This window comes from Lactuca saligna, chromosome 4, assembly GCF_052625555.1.
Source record: "Lactuca saligna cultivar CGN05327 chromosome 4, ASM5262555v1, whole genome shotgun sequence".
NCBI classification, from domain to species: Eukaryota; Viridiplantae; Streptophyta; class Magnoliopsida; order Asterales; family Asteraceae; genus Lactuca; species Lactuca saligna.
In genome coordinates, this window is record NC_136420.1 from 59,052,581 (window position 1) to 59,076,293 (window position 23,713).

Here is a 23,713-nt window from a genome sequence, read left to right on the forward strand (position 1 = left end):
GGTTGATCGTGTGAAAGTGTTTCATAAAAAAAATTAATCCTAATATGAACTGGAATATAAACAATTAACCTTTTGTACGTAATACATATGACATCTAGTTGTGGAGATCATAAAAATAACCCTTTTGTCTTTGATTGCTATTCGGCCTATCTTTGATGGAGTTTTTAACAGCTGTCGTGTCAATTTTTGCTCCTTATATAAATTTTCAATGGTCAATCTTTAATGTTTATAGTTCTTTAGTAGTTTCTAATGATTGTATTATCTATCAAGACAAAAAATTACAAAAATTCAAGATACAAACAAGTACCCGGTATTAGAATGGATTCTGGTGGTTTCGAGATCGGTTCTAAAATCTAAAGAACCGGTGTAACCGACTCCAGTTCCTACATTTCAAGAACCACCGGTTCTGGTTCCAGACTATTAACGCGAGTACCCGTTTATGCTCACCCCTAAGTATAATGAATCCAGAACTTAATCCATTGATCCCTAAAGTTATACTTTCTAGAAAGCTTCCAGGGAAACCAAAGGCTCATAAAAACCTAAACTTTATGGACATGTATGCCACATGCATGTCATTTACCTAATCTAGGTAAAAAAGGTGGAATTATGACGAAAAACTCATGTAAAGCTCACAAAACACATCCAACTCCATTTACCCAAGCTAGGTAAAAAAAGGTGGAATTGTGACCAAAAACTCATGTAAAGCTCACAAACCACATCCAACTCTTAGATCCATAGAATATAATGCTTATCGGACTTAGAAAGGCCATAAAGTTGCAAACTTTATTCCACCCACTCACTCTAGTCAAAACCATGGACCATAGTGGGCTAAAACAACTGAGATCTAAGGAAATAAACCATAAAGATGAAAGCTTGAACCCTTATAAATGGTCCCGGAAATGATCTTCGAGATGTGGTGGTGTTGCTTGCGTGATCCTTTCACCAAATCATCTTCTTCTTCCTTCAAACTACACCAAAATACCACAGATATGCTCAAATATGAAGAGAGAGAGAGAGAGAGAGAGAGAGAGAGAGAGAGAGAGGGTTTCTTCAAAGCTCTTAGAGGTGATGGAGGCTGAGGATGGAGGAAAACCTAGCCCTCACTTCCCTTAAATAGGGTCTTAAGCTCAAAACTAGGGTTTGTCCAAAAACAAACGCCATGTTGTGGCAACACATTTAAAATACGTGGTTAACCGGTCATGCCACGTCGTGGGTATACCTTCGTCACGTTGTGGCCAACACAAAACTCCAAAAATTAGTCTAATTTTCATACCTCAAGGATCCAGATTTTAAACAAAAGTTTACAGTTATTGTTTATTTTCTAAGGTGTGTCATATAATTGGCCGTTCTTTCTTTCGTTAGTGGTTCCTCCATGAAGGCTTTATTTTGATCTTCGTTAAAATTGGGTACATGGTTAATAATTCCCACATGTGCTAAGTTTCCATGAATTTAATATTGCTTTTGATTTAAGGCATCTATAACTAGTTTCATCTTTCTAGTATGATATAGTATCTTTTTATTGCAGTCCTTCAACAATTCCATTTAACGTTGTTGTCTTATCTTCAATTTTATTCGGTTAAATAAGTACTTTAAACTCTTGTGATTGACATAGATATGCAATTTTACCTATATGAATAATGGCTACATATCTTCAATGGATAAAAATTAATGGATAAAAATTAGTAATAAGTCATTAATTATCTTGTCTTGGTTTCATTGGAAATTCTCTAAGTAAAGAGGATATCGAAGGGTTTTAAGCCTACCCAAGATCAAGCATCGGGTAGCGGAGACAACAAACAATTTTGATCTAGAAGACTCAAAACAATATGGATCTAAATCAACAAATCTAAGCTACTTATTAGGACACAATAATTAGACATATACCTTTGATCCCTTGGGAAGTTTCTTCTTTTTATGAGCCACTTGGATGGACTAGAAAACCTAACATAAAGTTTTGCTTCTAAATTGCACCAAACACACAAGATAGAAGTAGATCCAAGCAATCCTCGAACTATTAGCTTCAAACACAACAAAAAAATCGATTTAGCTATTGACCACAACGTAGTTATCTCGCTGCCACGACATTGGAACTACACTTTGGGAATTGTTAGGATTTTTGGAATATCCGAACTTTTGATAGTTGAAGGGTTATCTCTCATATCTCAAAACTGGATTTAGATCCCCCTTTGTATAGGGTCTTAAGCTCAAAACTAGGGTTTGTCCAAAAACAAACGCCATGTTGTGGCAACACATTTAAAATACGTGGTTAACCGGTCATGCCACGTCGTGGGTATACCTAGCCCTCACTTCCCTTAAATAGGGTCTTATGCTCAAATATGAAGAGAGAGAGAGAGAGAGAGAGAGAGAGGGTTTCTTCAAAGCTCTTAGAGGTGATGGAGGCTGAGGATGGAGGAAAACCTAGCCCTCACTTCCCTTAAATAGGGTCTTAAGCTCAAAACTAGGGTTTGTCCAAAAACAAACGCCATGTTGTGGCAACACATTTAAAATACGTGGTTAACCGGTCATGCCACGTCGTGGGTATACCTTCGTCACGTTGTGGCCAACACAAAACTCCAAAAATTAGTCTAATTTTCATACCTCAAGGATCCAGATGTTAAACAAAAGTTTACAGTTATTGTTTATTTTCTAAGGTGTGTCATATAATTGGCCGTTCTTTCTTTCGTTAGTGGTTCCTCCATGAAGGCTTTATTTTGATCTTCGTTAAAATTGGGTACATGGTTAATAATTCCCACATGTGCTAAGTTTCCATGAATTTAATATTGCTTTTGATTTAAGGCATCTATAACTAGTTTCATCTTTCTAGTATGATATAGTATCTTTTTGTTGCAGTCCTTCAACAATTCCATTTAACGTTGTTGTCTTATCTTCAATTTTATTCGGTTAACTAAGTACGTTAAACTCTTGTGATTGACATAGATATGCAATTTTACCTATATGAATAATGGCTACATATCTTCAATGGATAAAAATTAATGGATAAAAATTAGTAATAAGTCATTAATTATCTTGTCTTGGTTTCATTGGAAATTCTCTAAGTAAAGAGGATATCGAAGGGTTTTAAGCCTATCCAAGATCAAGCATCGGGTAGCGGAGACAACAAACAATTTTGATCTAGAAGACTCAAAACAATATGGATCTAAATCAACAAATCTAAGCTACTTATTAGGACACAATAATTAGACATATACCTTTGATCCCTTGGGAAGTTTCTTCTTTTGATGAGCCACTTGGATGGACTAGAAAACCTAACATAAAGTTTTGCTTCTAAATTGCACCAAACACACAAGATAGAAGTAGATCCAAGCAATCCTCGAACTATTAGCTTCAAACACAACAAAAAAATCGATTTAGCTATTGACCACAACGTAGTTATCTCGCTGCCACGACATTGGAACTACACTTTGGGAATTGTTAGGATTTTTGGAATATCCGAACTTTTGATAGTTGAAGGGTTATCTCTCATATCTCAAAACTGGATTTAGATCCCCCTTTGTATAGGGTGGCGATTTTGAACCCTATAGATAATTACCAAATTTAATTATCGATGTCTATGAAATTCAAATCATTTTCAAATATTCCATATTATTTTCAAATTAATTAATTAAACTATTAATTAATTAACAAAACAAGTCATGCATATCAATATATTTTCAGATATGTTTTTATTTAGTTCTTGTGTGTAACCCAAAAGGACAATGTTAGTTATAGGAATATTATCGGGTTTGTTATTACTATGGGCATTAATCTCCCTCTACTTCCACTTGTATATGGGAATTAACAATTGACAGGTCTAATACTTACTCAAAACAAAATTAAGTGGTAGTCAAATGCAACTAGTATACTTATGACAACAATGCTATAAACAACCCTATGACTAATAACTTCAAATTCCTTTGATCTTCATGATATCTTATTATAAACTAGAGACATGGATCTATGGTTAATCTCATCCTTTAAGATTATATTCTCGATACTGACTTGTGGTGGCATTCAGACTAACTATCGATTATACTCAACTAAGTCTCAGCTTGGCCAATCACTTTTTGTCAAAACCAAATCAACGGGGCGCCCAAAGATATCTATTTCTCCATTTCTAGAAGAAGGATCAAATAAAATTTGACTACATAGGTCAGTACTTTTCCTCATGCAATATCTAGTCAAAACATGTATGATTTCTAGTTACGGACAACGTTAGGGAAAAACCAAGACACAACAGGTTGTAGAACATATGTTCATGCATCTCAATTTGAAGAATATGAAACATGGTCTTCTTAGTTTACTCGTGACATGATCTATGGAGTAATATTTAAGTGTGGTTACACCAATAGTTAAAATCTCCATTTTTAAGTACTCATCAGTATCGGTCGCATGGATTTGCTATGTTCATCCCTATGAACAGTCTACCAATACTATAACAATTTTTATTCACTGGTGGTATTTCAGATGTGCCCTTATTAGGGTTGGAATTAGGAGCACCCACTTTTCCTTTCCTTTTTCCCTTGATATTGGGATGAGATGGCCTCTTTCTCTTGACACCACCTTCCTTAATAGCCAACACATGAGTTGTTGAACTTGTGTTCCTAGGTGGAATTTTTTTTCCTCGACAGTCTTGAGCATCCCATGTAGCTTCATGATAGTCTTTTCCAAACCATTTATATAGTAGTTCATAGTGAACTGCTTCTATGCACTAACCAATAAGTTAAGAATGTCGTCAATAGCCAAATCTTGAGTGAAGGGGAACCCAAGACGTTTAAGTCTATCAAAGTAACCTTTTAGCTTTAGAGCATGTGTACTTACAGAACCACCCTCATGTTGTTGGCAACCTATAATTGATTGTATCACCTTGAATCTCTCAGGCCAAGCTTCCTATTGGAACATGTCATTGATCTGATCGTTCATTTGGTACGCCCCAAGGTTCTGAAAACTCTTTTGGAGTTCAAAATACGTGGTTTCCAACATTGGACATGAGACGTCACTAGAGTGATTGTGATGCTTTTCATGTTTAACTGCTTCTTCTTCAGTAGCATCATCAGGAAGCTCCTCTTCAAGATACTAGTCCAACCTATACTCCTTGTTTTGGAACCTCAAAGTGATCCATATGTTACAAATCCAATAAAGGTAGTTAGGACTAGTGAGCTTATCTTGCAAGAGGAGTGAAAGTAGTGAGAAGTTTGATAAAGTGGTTGGTGCAGGAGAAGGAGTAGCACCCAAAATAGAAGACATTTATACAAATGAAAACACAATCAGTTGGATCAATAAATCATTTTAATAGAATTACCAAATAGAATTCATATTTGGCTTCACGATGTAAAGTGGATTACCCAAAGTTTACAGAATGAATTCATTTAGCTAGACAAAGTATTGCCAGTCATAATCTCTCTGAGATTCCTAGAAACGATCTTTATTGACTTATGTCAATAACATGTTAATATATTCTTATGCTTATTTAATAATTATGATTGGATTAGCAGAGGATCATGAATCAAAATGGTGAATCGACCATGCGATGTTACAATGAGATTCAACTTAAGTAACGCTTGAGAATCGCGATCAACATATACATTTCTTTGACTATATTCTTCCCTTACCGAGCTGGTAAACTACACACGCTTACATCAAAAGAATATACCATAAAGCGTAATTTCCATGTGAAGCATAAGATTCACATCATTATATAAAATATGATTTTGTTTTATTACTTATTAAGTTAATACTTTTAACTCTGTACAATTATCCTATCAAACCCTTTCAGTAACTCCACTTCAAATGCAAGAAGTCTGTGAGAGTGGCGAACAATGAATGGCACTTAAAGGTCGACCTCATTAGGAATCAAAAATACCTACCTTAAACCTTTCATATTGCAATAAAGTTGACGAGCCTAGTCGAGGTTCAACTAACAATGCACTTTTAAGAAGCATGCAAGGAGTCAATGTTTGTATTTGATGTGATACATATAAATTCTATTTTACAATATATATATATATATATATATATATATATATATATATATATATATATATATATATATATATATATATTGGATTAATATGTCTTTTAATTTCATTGACTAAAAGTCAACAGTTAAATTATTTAAGAGAGTCCAAATATTTTGTCTTTTAATTAATCTTATAATTAAATCAAATTGGCTTTATCTTTTAGTATAAAGGCTAACGTGTATGAGTTTAAAATCGAAAAAATGGGCAAACATAATAAGAAAGGAATTTAGAAAAATCTGGATATTCAGGTTCTACGACGTAGGGAAGGAACAATGATGTCGTGGCACACATAAAACATATGGTTTATTAAATTATTATTTTAGGTTCTTTGCAGCTAGCCACAACGTGCCCAAGAAAGAACCACGGTGTGGCGACGAAGACAATCACAATCCGAATGCAGTATCGACCAAGCCCACGATGTGGTGGAGGACCAGCCATGATGTGTCGAAGTGGTAGAACAACCAAAAACATTGTTTTTCAAGCATTAACAAATTCGATTTTTATCAAGGAAAATTTCTATTCATTTAAAATGATTATAACAGAAACCGTACACATAGAAACCCTAAACATACTTGTCAAGACAATGTTTAAGTGCAATAGACTTGAGTTAACTAGACTCTGATACCACTAATGCGTTCCGAGCCTATCCAAGATCAACTATTGGACAACGGAAACAACAATCAATTCTAATATAAAATATTCAAACAATATGGATCTAAGTCAACCAATCTAAGGGACTTATTAGGACACAATAGTTAGAAATATACCTTTGATCTCTTGGTAGGTTTCTTCTTTTGACGAGCAATTGGATGGACTAGAGAACCCAACATAAAGTTCATCTTCTTAAATCGCACCCAAGACACAAGATAGAAGCTATCCAAGCAATCCTCGAATTGTGAGCTTCAAACAAAATCGAAAATTTGATTCAACTATTGCACATGATGTGGTGATCTAGCTGGCACGACGTGTGAACTCCACTATGGGAATTCTTAGGGTTTTTGGAATATCCAAATTTTAATAGTTGAAGGGTTATCTCTCATATTGCAAAACTGGATTTAGAGCCCCCTTTATATATGGTGGTGATTTGAAACCCTAGAGATAACTACTAAATTTAATTATCATGATCTATGGAATTCAAATCATTATCGAATATTCAATATTCTATTATTTTCAAATTAACTCACTAAATTATTAATTAATTAACAAAACAAGTCCCTCATATAAATATATTTTCAGGTCTATTTTTATTTTGTTATTTTGTGTAATAAAAAAGGATACTACTATATTATCGGACTTGTTATGACTATAATCACTAATCTCCATCAGATATAACTTGTATATTATTTCCATGGATGGAGCTCTTTGAATAAAGTAATAGACTCAACAACTATTCCTGTTCTATGGAAAACATCCAAACATAATAAGTATATCGGTCTCAAATTTTAAAATTTTATAGAATGGCTAGCTCACACATCTTGTATTCTACTCTTAAATTATATACATTGCCTTTCTAAAAAGACTTAAACTATTAACCTTTGGCTGAAGGGCAATAATCAAAGAACACTTGATATCGTTATGTCAAATATCCTATGATGTCAAACTTTATATGGTATGCCCGCTAATTAATTTTCATCACAGAAATAAAAAACAACTGGTAACAAAATTTGCAAATTAAAATATACACTTGCAGTACAAGAATAATTAAAAGATGATATAAGTTTAGGTACCCAAACCCATTATAATTAGTTGTTTTGTTTGATATATTAGTTATAATGTTATTAAAATTTAACCTTAACTTGATTTACTTTGAAGATTTTCGAAATTTCACGATTTTTTTTCTCTTATATCACTTTTTTGCCGAACATCTATTAGGTTATATATATTAGAGTTGAGAATGAAAATTATGTAAGAGGAAGATAAATGTGAAATTTATAAAAAATTTAGAAGTATATCAAGTTAGAAGTTGAATTACAAGAACATTGAACAATTACAATGTATATATACATATGATATAAACAACATAGTATGATGATTTTGGGTACCTAAGTTTATATACCTTTAAGGGTATATTCAATTTTCTCATATATATATATATATATATATATATATATATATATATATATATATATATATATATATATATATATATATATATATATATATATATATATGTGTGTGTGTGTGTGTGTGTGTGTGTTACTAGAACCATTTCAATCTCTTTTTCTATGCTTACAATTCATATTTGATTGTATAACACCAAAGTAGAATGGTTAATACTATCCCTAACAAATTCTCGAAAATTATTTTGGCATATTATATAATCATAAATTCATAATGACTACCAATTAGAGATTAATTTTATATTGTCAAATATTAACAGGGAGGTCGGTTCAGTCTTGATATGCAATTAGTTAATCACAAAGCAGTAATTTCACGCCTTTCGCGCTTGCAACAAAATATAAGTACCCTGAAGGAATGTATGTACCTTGTCAACATAGGAAGCAACGATTTTGTTAACAACTACTTTTTGCCTGACCATTACAACACAAGTCGCCTATATTCCCTGAAAAAATACACAGAAGTCCTTATGAAACAATACTCTAAGCAACTAAGGGTACACCTCTTGTTACTTTCGTCTTCCTTATGCATTCATTATAATCCATTTTTCTTCTCTGAAAAATACCCTTCTTCATTCCCATTTCCATTTCGAGGTTCTCATCATTATTTGGACGTTTGACAGACTTTGTATAAGATGGGAGCTAGGAAAGTTGCTTTATTTGCTCTCACTCAAATAGGGTGCACCCCTCTTGCGACAAGCAAGTTTGGTACCGATGGGAAACCATGTGTAAAGGAAATCAACAAAGCAGCCATGTTATTTAATCATAAGTTTAAGCCTCTTGTTGAGAAGCTCAACACTGATAACGAAGATGCATTATTCACTTTCATCAACATTACAAGCATTTTATATCCACAAGGAGGTAAAATACAAGCAATGATTATAATAATAATATGGGATTGTATACGTACCTGGTTTCCTAGCTTGATTTTACTCTCTAACTCAGTGATGAAATCAGGTTTACGTATACAAATGACATGATATAAACCATCTTCAATGTTTTTCATTTGAAGGAAAATTTTCATGATGTTAAAAGTATAAAAGTAAATAACGTTTAAAGTTAAAGATGAACTTACATGATCCATTAGTTTTGTAAGACACTTTTGGATTTTTCAGATAGGGCGATGCGAACTCCTCCTTGTTGCAAATTAGATGGAGAATGGGCATGCAAAGCTGGCTCCATCCCTTGCCCGTTTAGAATTTTTCATATTTACTACGATGCTCTTCATCCCTCTGAGATTTCAAATATAGCCATGGCAACAAGAGCATATCATGCTATTCATCCCGCTGATGCTTACCCATATGATATATATCATTTGGTGCGGGTTCATAATTAATAAGATGTCATAATAAACATTAACTTGTTGTATATAAATGTGAAGATAATGAAAAGTGTTACTATGCATTATTATTCATACGAAAAATGCAGGAATTAATTTGCAAAATTTCCCTCTGTTCGACAATATTCATCGATCATATTATAAAATTTGTTAGTGAAAATTAAAAATATATTTATTTAAATATTACGTGCATGGTCGATTCAAATCGATTTGAGGCTCAGGACAAAATAACAAAAGAAGACTCTTGATAGTAAATTTTTAAGTAAAAATTTGCTTAATTGCTTAGATTCATGAAGAATCAGCTGGAATCTCTTCATCTTCTCCACCAATTTTTGCTTCAATCTCGTTTTTATTTTTTCGTTGCTGTATGCGACGATTTAATATAGAACATTTGCTTATTATAATAATATAAATAGATACATAAAAAATAAACCCTAGAAACTTGGAGGCCTTAGGAGACCGCCTATACCTTCTCACCCATTGATGCGACCCTCGTTTAGTGACGATAAAAAATGCATGTCATGTCATTTCATGGAGTTTTTAATTTATTATTATTAATGTTCTTTATTTATTTTGTGGAGTTTTTAAATTTTGTTAAAGGCACAATTTTAATAATGAAGTATATATGGACACCCATTTTTTAAAAATTAAATAATGTATTGCATTTTTATTTTATAATTCTATGGGACGGGTTGGGAGAGGCAAGCAAACAACAGAGGCATACTTTTAGCCTGTTTTATTGTAGATATCTTAATATGATGGCCCAAAGTTCATTTGGCCCAATCATTTTTGTGTGGATTTGTCGTTCTCCCCGGCACGGCTTAAATTGTATTGATGAAAGCTTGGAAGAACGAAGCTCAACTCGAGAAACTCCTGAATCATTTATAATGGTGTATTTTGTGTCATTTCGTTTTTAATTTAAATGCTTATGAGATTTATTTATAATGGTGTATTTTGTGTGATTTAATTCTTTAATTTAAATGCTTAATATATGAAAGTTCATATCTAAAAAATTAGATGTTTTGGTACAATATAAATACTATAATACAAAGTTTATTTGATTAATTTTATTTATTAATAGATCATTCAAATCAATTTATTTCTTGTTTTCATCCTAAAAATATTATCGAATACTAGAAAACAAATATTAAAGGGTATTTAATTTAAATTAATGTTATAAAAAACTTAATATTCATTCGATAGTACAAAACTAAAACCAAAATTTGAAAATGCTTGGATTATATTACATGGTATCAAAATACTATTTAATAGACATTTTTAATTTTTGTTAATTCGGTTAATGCCCAAAAAATATGAATGAAAACATAAACTAGAATATATTTTTTAAAATAAATCAAATATCATTGTACATTTTATTCTTATACATTTGATTAAGACAAATATCAAAATTAAAAGATGTGATTAAAGAAAGAGATAAGTAACGATGTCCACGTGTCATTATACATGAGTAAGAAGATATAGTCATTATACATGAGTAAGAAGATTATAAGCATGAACAAAATCTAGAAAAATATTTATTTTTTTTATTTTTAATTTTTACCCGCAATTATTTTAACTGTATAATTATATCATTGTGCAACTCGCAAAATCAGGTCTAATATTTAAATATCACAGTCAAATGTCAACAACAAATGTAGAATAGGCTTGTACTTTGTTTTGTCTTGGTAAAAAAATATATTAGAATCATATAGTCCTCCTTTGAGCGTATTTGACAAGGAAAGAAATCAAACGTGTGGTATTGTTTCCACCTCCGTCGACTTTGCTTGATGATTAGGTTACTCCATTAATGGAAACATTCATATGTAAATTACAATAAAAAACGATCATTTCATATATTACTTCTTTTATTGTGGATTGATGTTCGTTTTCTTTGGTTTTTTCCTTAAAAAGTCGCATTTCATGGTTTACATGAGATCTTTGTGATTATTTTGGAAGACCTAACACAATTGTTTCTCTTGTATTTTGTGCTTATTCTCATGATCGATTTTTACAACAATTCTGCTATCACTATCGGCGTATATTTAATTAAAGAGGTTGAGACTTTTTATAATAAAATAAAAATCATGATATGGATTTTTGATTATAAAATAACATTGATGCTTCAATGGAGAAACATAAAAAAGTATTTCCCCTCAAATGTGATATTTTCATGCTTTCTAAAAGAATTTATTTATTTCGCCTAACTTGTTGCCCACCTCTCCTCTCTTTATGTTCCACGCATTTTGCATTCAATATCAGCATTTCTCTCCATCTACTTTAACTTGATCTATTTTCTTGGATTTGATAACCTTGTTTCCCACTTGTTTCCTCTTATACCAAACATGGCTAATTGTAAGCCAAATTTATTTCCAATTTGTATCCTTTCCGTTTTCATAAAGTTGGGAACGTTTATCATCGTGGGCAAACCAATAGTCCCATGTTACTTCATATTTGGAGACTCATTGGTCGATAGTGGGAATAACAATAAACTCAAGACGGCCGCTAAAGCCAATTATCCACCATATGGAATTGATTTTGCTCATGGTGTCACCGGCAGATTCACTAATGGTCGAACCCAAGCAGACGTCATAGGTCAATATTTCTCATTTGGTTAATAATGTATATTCTTAATATGCCATCAAAACTAACCAAAATTTCCTATTTTCATCTTATTAAATTACAATCCATAAAATTGCAAAAATGGTGCATGTTGTATGTAATTTCTCTGAGGTTTAATCAAAATCTCAACTTTTTGGCTTTATGGTCATTTTTGAGTTGGTTTGATTGTGGTTTTGGTTCCTCCGAATACCAAAAAACTGAAATCCCCTTTTGTTTTTAGTTTTTACATTTTTAGTATCTTTTTATACTTTATGAATTAAAAAAAGAGGAAAAAATAGGGTCTCTCTCTCTCTCTCTCTCTCTCTCTCTCTCAACCAGATTAAAGTTCATCCTCATCAACGTTTGATTTTCGAGTTCACATGATGAAATTTTCATCTTTTTCTTCTTGTTTCTCTCCCTTAAATTTCATCATCCTAATCTATATTTATAATATGTCAAACAATTTAAACTTGAGCTCCACTTCCCCGTTCTCGCTACAAACCCTACAACATTTCCCTTCTCTTTATCTCTAGATCCTTCCCGATTCTGAATACAACAACAACCAACACATTGTTGGCTCTGGTAGTGAAAATTGAGATATCGTAGGCCTTCAACGAGATGGTTGCCCTCCTGATTCAAGAAAAGCCAAGACCATCCGTCATCATCATTGAGGAGAGCGAAATACCCTCTGCTCATACATCCTTGAGATAAACAGTGGATGTGAAGATTCATAGAACTGACATAAGCAAATTGGGTGTTCCTAAAATGTTACTATTTATCTTGATAACTAGATTCAATTAGGTGAAGAAGCATAATGAGCTGGTGCTTCCAATTCATATAAAAAATCAGACATTAAACAAATACTTGTTTCTAATGAAATCAAAGACAGATCTAAACATGATGAATTCGACTAAGTGTCACTTCCCTTTTGAACAAAGCATCATCTAGTTTGAGGCTGTCTTGTTACACACCTCTGCAAAGGTCATCAACTTGTGAACTAATCCTATCCCAACCTTTGATTTATGGGTTTATTTTTAGATGCCAAACCCTTGATTTAGTTGCAAGTTTTCTAAGGGTTTTGAAACAAGAAACCCAAATCTTTGATTTAGTTAAGGATCTATAATGGTTTTTGAACAGGGATGAAGGTTTCATCTTCATCAGTTTTTGAACAGGGATAAACGTTTCCTAGTCACACCAGAAATCCATGTGTGTGTGTGTCTTTTGCTTCCGACCCTCATCCCGCCTCACCAAATTCCTCTAGCCTCCCACATGTTCTTCTCTACCATCATCATCTCCCCCTGAACTCATCCCCCAATAAAAATTAAAACTTGTGAAAAGATGGTGGAGCTCGATGGAGTTGTTGTATTGATTTTTCCAACATTTTTTTCGTTTCTGTATGTGTTTTGAGAGAGAGAGAAAGAGAGAGAGAGACAGAGAGAGAGAGAGAGAGAGAGAGCGAGAGAGAGAGAGCGAGAGAGAGATGGGTCATTTTTTGTTTTCAATTAATAAAATATAAAAAAGTACTAAAAAGGAAAAAATAAAAATAAAAGGGCATTTTAGTCTTTTAAATTATTTGAGGGATCAAAACCATAAGAAAACCAATTCAAAAGGACCATGAAGCTAAAAAAGTCGAGATGTAGACTAAAAGCTCAGAAAAAATGCATAGCATAGCGACCATTTTTGCAATTTTGTCTACAATATATTATTAGTGATGCTTGATTTTCTAGTTACATAATGAAAATATTTGTTAAGGCACCTTAAGTTTTTATTTTGAAGTAAAAATATTTTTTTTATAAAACTATCAAGATGCTATATATATTAAAAAGAACAAAAAAAACATTACAAACAATGATGTGTTCATTGCAAGAAAAAGAAATGCCTTCAAAACATGTTCATGTTTCCAATATTGATTAGAGTAGACAAAACTTAAGGTCTTTAGATGAACAACATTTGGATTGGTTGTTTCTAAAATAAGGAATGAAAGAAGGCCATGTTGGCAATCCAACATTGGTTGAGCTTCCTCAAAAATTAAAAAAAGTGTCATAGTATATAGAAATATGAAAGGGTTTCTATTAATTTGTTATTAAAATAAAAATGCTACTATAAAAGGTATATATATGCAAGTTGGATAAAAAAATCTAGACAAAGTAGGAAACCAAAATATTCAAACAAAAGATAGATAACTATGTACTAGATGACGATGAATTCTTTGAGTTGGAATCAGATACTTATGTTGTGTAGCTAAACGATTCCCTTTACTCCCCCTAAAGTTAGGATGTGGAGATCACAAATGCACTACTTTCCAAGAAGATAACGAAACTGCTTAGCACCAAGGGTCTTAGTTAAAATCTTAGCAACTTGTTCAGTAAAGCTTATAAAACATGTCTTAACTTCTTAGGATTCAATATGCACACCAACAAAATAGCAATCCATTTTGACATGATTTGTAGGTTCATGGTAGAGGGGGTTATATTCAATATATCGTGCAACTTGATTATCACAAGAAAGAGGAGTTGTACTAATTATGACACACCAAATTCTTGTAGCGACCAACATAACCACAAAATATTACTAATAGAATAAGCCATGGAACAATGTTCAGATTAAACGGAGGATCGAGAGAAAACCAACTGCTTCTTTAATTTCCATGAGATGGGAGCATCTCCCAATGTGATAAAATATCCAATTTTAGAACGTATTTTCAAGGGACGCCCAAGGCAATCAGAGTCACAAAAAGCCTTGAGAGTTAATTTACTAGTAGAAGGCAGAAAAATACCTTATCCTAGGGTGGATTTAAGAAAACAAAGAATGCAAAGAGTTGCATCGAAATGTAACCGTCGTGGAGAAGAAAAGAATTGGCTTAAGGTGTTGATAAAAAGTGTGATGTGTAGTGGGTAACATGTAGGTAGAGAAGACATCCAATAAGTCTCTAAAATTGACTCACATCAGCAATAGGAGTGTCATCTGCTTGATCGAGATGAAGATTTTGCTCTATTCGAAAAGCACTAGGTCGACAATCTTGAAGGCCACAATCTATGAGATTGTCTAATGTATACTTTTGTTGGCTAAGGACCATCCCATCTGGAGTTCTACATGCTTCAACTCCAAGAAAAAACTTCAATGGACCAAAGTCTTTTATGTTGAAACGGTTATTCAGATAAGATTTAATTTTAGTAATATGGTCGATGTCATTGCCAAGGAGGATGAGATCATCAACATAGATAAAGGTAGCCACAAAAGTGGTTGGTGTTTTGAATATGGAGAGAGAATGATCAACTTTGAATGTTGGAAACCAGTACCTAACAAAGCATCATTAAACTTTTTATACTAGTTACGAGATGCTTGTCATAACCCATACAAGGACTTTTGAAGTTTGTAGATACGTGTATCACCGGTTTAAATATAACATTCTAGTGTTTTCATATACACTTCTTCCTCTAAATCACCATGCGAAAAGGCATTGTTAACGTCAAGTTGATGAATGCTCCATTTTATTTGTACTACCACAACTAATATTGTTTGAACTATCACAAGTTTGACAACATGTGCAGAAGTTTCATGAAAATTAACACCTTCGATTTGGGTGAAACCTTTTGCGACTAGACGTGATTTATAATGCTCAACTTCACAATTGGTTTTGTATTTTATTTTATAAACCCATTTAGAATCAATTGCTTTTTCCCCAATGAGAGATCTGTCAAGATCCAAGTATTATTACTTTCAAGATCCTCGATTTCGTTTTTCATAGCTTCTTATGATTTCGTATCTTTAGTTGCATGGAAAAAGTGTTTGGACTCATCGTGTGTGGAGATAGAAATCAAGAAAGATTTGTGATTGTTATAATTTTTTTATAAAAGAAAAAATAAGATAAAGGATGTACCATCGAGGATGTTGAAGGGTTTTAGGAAGAGAATAATCTGTTGTAACGCCTGTATTTCCGGGCTTGCCATTTTTAGCAATGTAATGGTCTAGGTTAACCTTTGTAACCCGTTTTGAAATAATAAGATTGTATTATTTGAGTATTATGTGTTTTGTGCTTAATTGCTAAATTATGTGGTTTGATTAATTAAGAATAAAAATAAGCGTCAAAATTTAAGTGTAATATAAACTTGATATCTTTAGATAATGTTGTAGTAGTTGAAACAAGGTTTCCGGAGATATAAATAATGCCGAAATCCGAGTTATAACGAGGAAGTTATGACCTGTCGAAGTTTCGCGACAGAACCGGCACCGCTGATTAACGTAAAAAGTGAAATTTACGTTAGAGCGATATTTAGCCTTAGTGATCTAAATGAGAATTGAAGATCTCGTTGTTAGTATCAAAGCGATAAAAAGTTAGGCGAGAACGGACGTCAAACGAAGAAGTTATGAATTTATAACGAAATTTTCTGTCCCTGCCTATTAAAAATAAATAATAAAAATAAATTCAAAATTAGCCGATGGAGTCTAAACCAAAGTTGTAGAGCGTAGTCTCACCTTTCCGTGGATATAAAGAACGTCGAAAACGGAGTTCGTATGAAGAAGATATGAATTTCCGAAGTTTGATAAATAATTTGTATTTATTTTTAAATCAAAAATCCGGCATTATCCGAAGGGGGAGTCAGCAGTCCGATCCGACTTACGCGCCGCGTAAGTGAGTACGCCCCGCGTACTCCGAAGAGTGTCGACACTTTGGATGACGCATGCGCTTACGTTTCTGAGGCACGTACGCCCAGCGTACGAGGAGTTTCCAGCCTCCTATAAATAAGATGCGAGGGTTCCGGGTTCCATTGCTATTTTCCTCTCGTTTTTGTGCTGAAGCTCTGCGTTTTTACCCCCGAAGCCATCCCGAAGCCCCGGTAATATTCCCGAGTCCCGAAGCGAGTCCCGAGATCCCGAAGATCCCGAGAAGTGCGGTTTCCGAGCCGAAGCTCTGCCCGTGAGAAGTTCGATTTTCGTAGAGATCTTCCAGATCTGTTGAGGATTACGACTTCTGCAAGCCGTAGTGCTGTCCGATCATCTTCTGATCAAGTGAGTGTATACTACCTTTCATAAACGCAATAATAATACAAGTATGGTTCGATGGTATTAAGTTTATTGTCGTTTATACGTGTGAATGCGTTGTTACTTTCTCATAACGTATAACTATGAAGTATTTTATACGAGATACGTGTTATGTGTATATTTTGTTGTTATGTGTGTGAATGTATATTCACTTTCTTCTATCTTACAGATCTGATTATTTCTATACGAAATACGTGTTATGTGTGTGTGCCTCATCTGTTATATGGAAAATGTATTGATCAAGCATGCTATACAGGTTTTGAAAATATGTATAAAAGTGTATGTTATTATCTACTAATATGTTGGGTAGAACATGGGTAGATAGTTGGTGTGTAATAAACAGATGAGAGGCCTCGTTGTTGTTTTGATCCAGTCATCTAGCGGAATTTAGATGACGACCACGGACTTTTCTAGACAGTCCAGTGGAACGCTAGCAGGCTCATAACCTATAGGTGTTAATGAACTTGGGTGTTCATTCGCTGTATTCCATCCCCCTCATGGTTGCCTTATTTGACTTATATTGCTGAGGAAACCCCGCAGCATGTGTTGTCACCCCGATGAAAATATTCTTAGATTAGGTCCCTTGTGTTAGTTATTTTTAGGGACGTAAAGTGAGAATAATGGGAATGGGTAACTGGGTTATTGTTGGTTGATATTAATTAATTTAATTATTTATTGTGGGTTGAAAACCCTATATGCTCACCAGGCTCCCAAGCCTGACCCACTCAGTTTTATTTGTATTACAGGAAGTGGCGCAAGGGCGTAAGATGGATGAACCATCAAGTTGTTTTGTTTACAAGTCTGTATATGTAAATATTTGTTGAATGACTTGTAATGTTATCGTTTATGCTTGTTGGTCTATATCGGAACATGACACCCCGAGTTTTGATTATATAATGAAAAATACATTTCTTTTATGAAATGCTTTGGTAAACATTGTTTTATCATGTTTTGTTTTTGGGAACAAATTCCGCAACTCTTTCAAATCAAAAGGATTTACTCTGAATTTATTTTAAAAGCATAAATGAAAATCGGTCTTTTCTGGCCGAGATTTTGGGGATGTCACAGTTGGTATCAGAGCATTAGTTTAAGCGAACTAGGAATTTTTAGGATTTCTAGACTTAAACTTAGAATGCTAAGTGGAATTTTGAGATGTGTGTCTGTTATGTTTTAGACACAAGCACTAGTTTATTTTAGGAAAGTTGCCTAAAATGCTTTATGTGCTAAATGTTATATGTTGCCATATATGATATTATTTGTTCGGATCTATGGTCTGTTGCCGACCGGATCTAGAAACTTTGCCGACCGGATCTAGAAATTTTATGTGTGTAGGATTCTAAGTGTACGTCTACGATATTAGAACTAGCATGTAAACGTTTCGGAGTGATAAGGATGATTTGAATATCTATCGTGAATAAGGATCTAATTTCACCTTATTCGGTGTGTAGATCAAAATGGTGAGAACAAGAAGTGGAGTTGGAAATGCTGATGAAAACAGGAATCAACCACCAGTGATTGAACAAAGACTTGTTGTAGCAGCAGCGCCTGAGCCAATAACCATGGCTGGTGTGCAATTGATGATTCAGACGATGTTGGATCGTCAGATGGATGAAACTAGACGGTTGCTTCAACAAAATCGTGAAGAACTGTCGATTCGTGTGGAAGAGCCTGAACTGAATGAAGGGCACTCGGAAGGTGGAAACTTCAGTGGATCAGTTGGTCAAGCCAACCTACCGATAGTTAGGCAAGATAACCGCGATGGAAGGAATGATGGAATGGGATGCAAGTACAAGGACTTTTTGACTTGCAAACCATCGACCTTCAATGGAAAGGAGGATCCGATTGGGGTTATGGATTGGATCTCCGAAATGGAGCTAGCCTTCATGACGTGTGGCTACAAAGGTAAGTTGCAAACTATCTATGCCGTGCGTCAATTCCGAGGTGGAGCCGTTCGTTGGTGGAACACTCTAGGGAAGACTTTGAGCCCTAACGAGCCACTGCAATTGTCATGGGCAGAGTTCTTGGTGCAGTTTAAGCGCAAGTTCTGCTCGGCTCAAAATCTGTTGGAGTTGGAGAACAAGTTCCTGACATTGACTAAAGGCAGCATGTCAGTTGATGAATACACCAATAACTTCACCGATAAGATGGAGTTTGCCTTGCGTATCGTTCCAGACGAGCTGACTAAGGTGGATCGGTATGCGAAGGGACTTCCATGGGAGTACGAGGTGCCAGTACGCCAGGCACTTACTCTAGAGGCAGCTATCTGGGCTGCCAAGTCTGTTGAGAACATGATCAAGGGGAGAACCACCAACAAGGTTGAGGTTGGTGAGAAGAGGAAGTTTGAGGGAACATCTAGTTCCGGTAAGAAAAGCAAATTTTCGAAATCTGATTCGAAAAGGTTTGGTGGGGGAAAAGGAGGCGAAGTGAAGTGGTGTGAAAAGTGTAAGAAAAAGCACTTCGGGAAATGTAGCGAGGATGTAACTTGCTACAAGTGTGGAAAGGTTGGACAATTTGCCAATGAATGTCCGAACAACAAAAGGATGTGTTTTGGTTGTAATGAAGAGGGGCATATTTTGAAAGACTGTCCGAAGAAGAAGGAGGCAGCTAAGCCCAACATTCCACCAAAGCCGAAGGCGAGAGTATTCCAGATGACACTGGAAGCTGCTAAGGATGAAGCTAATGTCGCTTCAGGTACCTTTCTCGTTAACAATTTGCCTGCCCAAATTTTATTTGATTCTGGAGCCAACTACCCCTTTATATCGCATGAATTTGGTAGAAAACTAGCTTTGCCTGTTGATAGACTAGATAATGCTTTATTAGTCGAAGTTGCTAGTGGCAAGTTTGTACCTGTTAGCCATCGTATGAAAACATCTTAATCGACCTTAATGGGAATAAGTTTTGTGAGGAATTATTGCCTATCGAACTTAACGGTTTCGACATCGTGTTGGGAATGGATTGGCTCAGCGCCAATGATGCCGAAATTTTATGTAAGAAGAAGATTGTTAAAGTAAACCCGCCAGGGAAGGAATCGTTTATGGTGTATGGGGACAAACACCGAGTGAATTCTGGAATCATTTCCCTAATGAAAGCCAGAAAGTGTTTGACCAAGGGATGTACATCATATTTAGCATTCGTGATTGATGCTAAGAAGGAGAAGAAGGTGATGCAGAGTATTTCTGTGGTGTGTGATTATCCGGAAGTATTTCCTGAAGATCTTCCTGAATTACCACCTGATCGACAAGTGGAATTCCGTATTGACTTGTTACCAGGAACCACGCCAATAGCAAAAGCACCTTATCGATTAGCACCAACGGAGATGAAGGAGCTGATGATGCAACTTCTAGAGTTGTTGGACAAAGGTTTCATTAGACCTAGTTCATCACCCTGGGGAGCTCCGGTGTTATTCGTGAAGAAGAAAGATGGAAGTATGAGAATGTGCATTGATTACAGAGAGCTGAACAAGGCAACAATAAAGAATAGATATCCGTTGCCAAGGATTGATGACCTATTTGATCAATTGCAAGGTTCGAGCTATTTCTCGAAGATCGATCTTAGGTCAGGATATCATCAGCTGAAAGTAAGAGAGCAGGATATAGAGAAGACTGCGTTCAGAACTAGATATGGACACTACGAGTTCTTGGTTATGTCGTTTGGACTAACCAATGCTCTGGCAGCATTCATGGATTTAATGAATAGGATTTGTAATCCGTTCCTTGATAAATCTGTGATAGTGTTCATCGACGACATTCTGATTTACTCGAAAAGCCAGGAGGAGCATGGCAGACACTTGCGAGAAGTGCTAGAAGTCTTGAAGAAGGAGAAGCTGTATGCTAAGTTCTCCAAATGTGATTTTTGGATTCGTGAAGTCCAATTCTTGGGTCACGTGGTTAACCAAGAAGGGATAATGGTTGATCCAGCAAAGATTGAAGCTGTAATGAAGTAGGAACAACCGAAAAGTCCCACGGAGATTCGAAGCTTTTTAGGATTAGCCAGATATTACCGAAGTTTTATCCAAGGCTTTTCTTCGATCGCTAGTCCGTTGACAGCTTTGACCCACAAATGAGCTACTTATGCTTAGAGTGATAAGCATAAAGAAGCATTCGAGAAGTTAAAGAAGAAGCTATGCGAGGCACCGATACTTTCTCTACCCGATGGAGTTGAAGACTTCGCCATTTATAGTGATGCGTCTGGGGTTGGATTGGGTTGTGTTTTGACCCAAAGAGAAAAGGTGATAGCATATGCGTCTCGACAACTGAAAGAGCATGAAAAGAATTACCCGACTCATGATTTGGAGTTGGCAGCGGTAGTTTTCGCTCTGAAGATATGGAGGCATTACCTCTATGGCACTAAGTGCAAACTTTTCACTGATCATAAGAGTCTCCAATATCTCTTTAATCAGAAGGAATTGAATATGAGGCAACAACGCTGGCTGGAATTACTCAAGGACTACGACTGCGAGATACTTTACCACCCTGGTAAGGCTAATGTTGTTGCTGATGCTCTCAGTCGGAAAGTCAATATTGAAAGGAAAAGGCCAAGAGCATTGAGAATTTAAGTTGTCTCGACCATTGTGGAAAGTATAAAGAAAGCTCAAGAGGAAGCTTCTGAGAAAAATGACCGAAAGGAGGAACGTTTGGGTAAAACGTTGGTGTTTGGTACAAACGGTCATGGACTGAAGGTATTCCAAGATCGTATTTGGGTACCTAAGTCAGGAGGAATTAGAGATCTTCTGATGGAAGAAGCTCACAAGACCATGTATTCGATTCATCCCGGTAGCACTAAAATGTTTAGGGACCTGAAACCCTTCTACTGGTGGCCGACGATGAAGCTTGATGTTGCAAAGTATGTGGCCGAGTGTGTGACTTGTGCGAGAGTCAAGACACAACATCAGAAACCGTATGGGAGTTTAGAACCTTTACCTGTGCCTATGGGTAAGTGGGAAGACATTGCTATGGATTTTGTCACTAAACTACCCAGGACAAAGAATGGTCGCGACATGATTTGGGTGGTCGTTGATCGATTCACTAAGAGTGCGCATTTCATAGCGGCCAAGGAGAAATGGTCTATGGAAAAGCTTGCAAATTCTTATGTGAAGGAAATTGTGAGACTTCACGGTGTTCCGCTAACAATTGTGTCAGATCGTGATAGTCGTTTCACCTCAAGGTTTTGGAAAAGTCTACAAGAGGAAATGGGTACCAAGTTATGTTTAAGTACAGCTTACCATCCGCAGACTGATGGTCAGAGTGAAAGAACGATAGAAACACTTGAAGATATGCTGAGAGCATGTACCTTGGAATTCCTAGGTAATTGGGATGAACATTTACCTTTGGTAGAATTTTCCTATAATAATAGTTTTCACTCGAGCATTAAGATGGCACCTTACCAAGCTTTGTATGGACAAAAGTGTCGTACGCCATCTTGTTGGCTTGAGGCTGGGGAAAAGCAGTTTATGGGACCGGAGATGGTTCATCAAACTGCTGAAAAGTTGAAAATAATTAGGGAAAGAATGTTAGCAGCTCAGGATCGTCAAAAGAGCTATGCTGACAAGAAGCGAAGACCGATGACTTTTGAAGTTGGGGATTCGGTTTTGCTTAAAGTCTCGCCGTGGAAGGGACTTATAAGATTTGGTAAAAGGGGAAAGTTGAGTCCAAGGTTTATTGGACCGTTTAAAGTTCTTCAGAGGATTGGGAACCAAGCTTACAAGCTCGAATTACCCGAAGAACTGAATGGAATTCACAACACTTTCCATGTGTGTTATTTGAGGAAGTTCACGGGAGAAGTTCCCGATATAATTCCAATTTCCGAATTGAGAATTGATGAGAACAAAAGGTTGATTGAAGAACCAGAGGCAATTGTTGACCGAAAGACTAAGAAGTTGCGACGTAAGATGGTCGAGTTAGTGCTTGTCCGATGGAAACACACGAATGGGCCGAATCTCACCTGGGAGACGGAGAGTGACATGAGGAGTCACTATCCGCATTTGTTTGTTGATGTGTGATTCCGGGGACGGAATCATTCTAAGGTGGAGAGAATTGTAATGCCTGTGTTTCCGGGCTTGCCATTTTTAGCAATGTAATGGTCTAGGTTAACCTTTGTAACCCGTTTTGAAATAATAAGATTGGATTATTTGAGTATTATGTGTTTTGTGCTTAATTGCTAAATTATGTGGTTTGATTAATTAAGAATAAAAATAAGCGTCAAAATTTAAGTGTAATATAAACTTGATATCTTTAGATAATGTTGTAGTAGTTGAAACAAGGTTTCCGGAGATATAAATAATGCCGAAATCCGAGTTATAACGAGGAAGTTATGACCTATCGAAGTTTCGCGACAGAACCGGCACCGCTGATTAACGTAAAAAGTGAAATTTACGTTAGAGCGATATTTAGCCTTAGTGATCTAAATGAGAATCGAAGATCTCGTTGTTAGTATCAAAGCGATAAAAAGTTAGGCGAGAACGGACGTCAAACGAAGAAGTTATGAATTTATAACGAAATTTTCTGTCCCGGCCTATTAAAAATAAATAATAAAAATAAATTCAAAATTAGCCGATGGAGTCTAAACCAAAGTTGTAGAGCGTAGTCTCACCTTTCCGTGGA

At 35.3% G+C, this 23,713-nt stretch overlaps 1 protein-coding gene across 1 annotated transcript in view; it reads left to right on the forward strand.

The window, feature by feature from the left end:
- The window catches only part of LOC145038545 (GDSL esterase/lipase At1g29660-like), a 28,020-nt gene extending 18,453 nt beyond the window's left edge, over positions 1-9,567 (forward strand). The window contains exons 3-5 of the mRNA XM_078986876.1: positions 8,398-8,631; positions 8,758-8,995; positions 9,250-9,567. Coding sequence (XP_078843002.1) covers positions 8,398-8,631; positions 8,758-8,995; positions 9,250-9,470 — 693 coding nt within the window. The 3' untranslated portion in view covers positions 9,471-9,567. The remainder of the gene's footprint in view (positions 1-8,397; positions 8,632-8,757; positions 8,996-9,249) is intronic.
- The last annotated feature ends 14,146 nt before the right edge of the window (positions 9,568-23,713 follow it).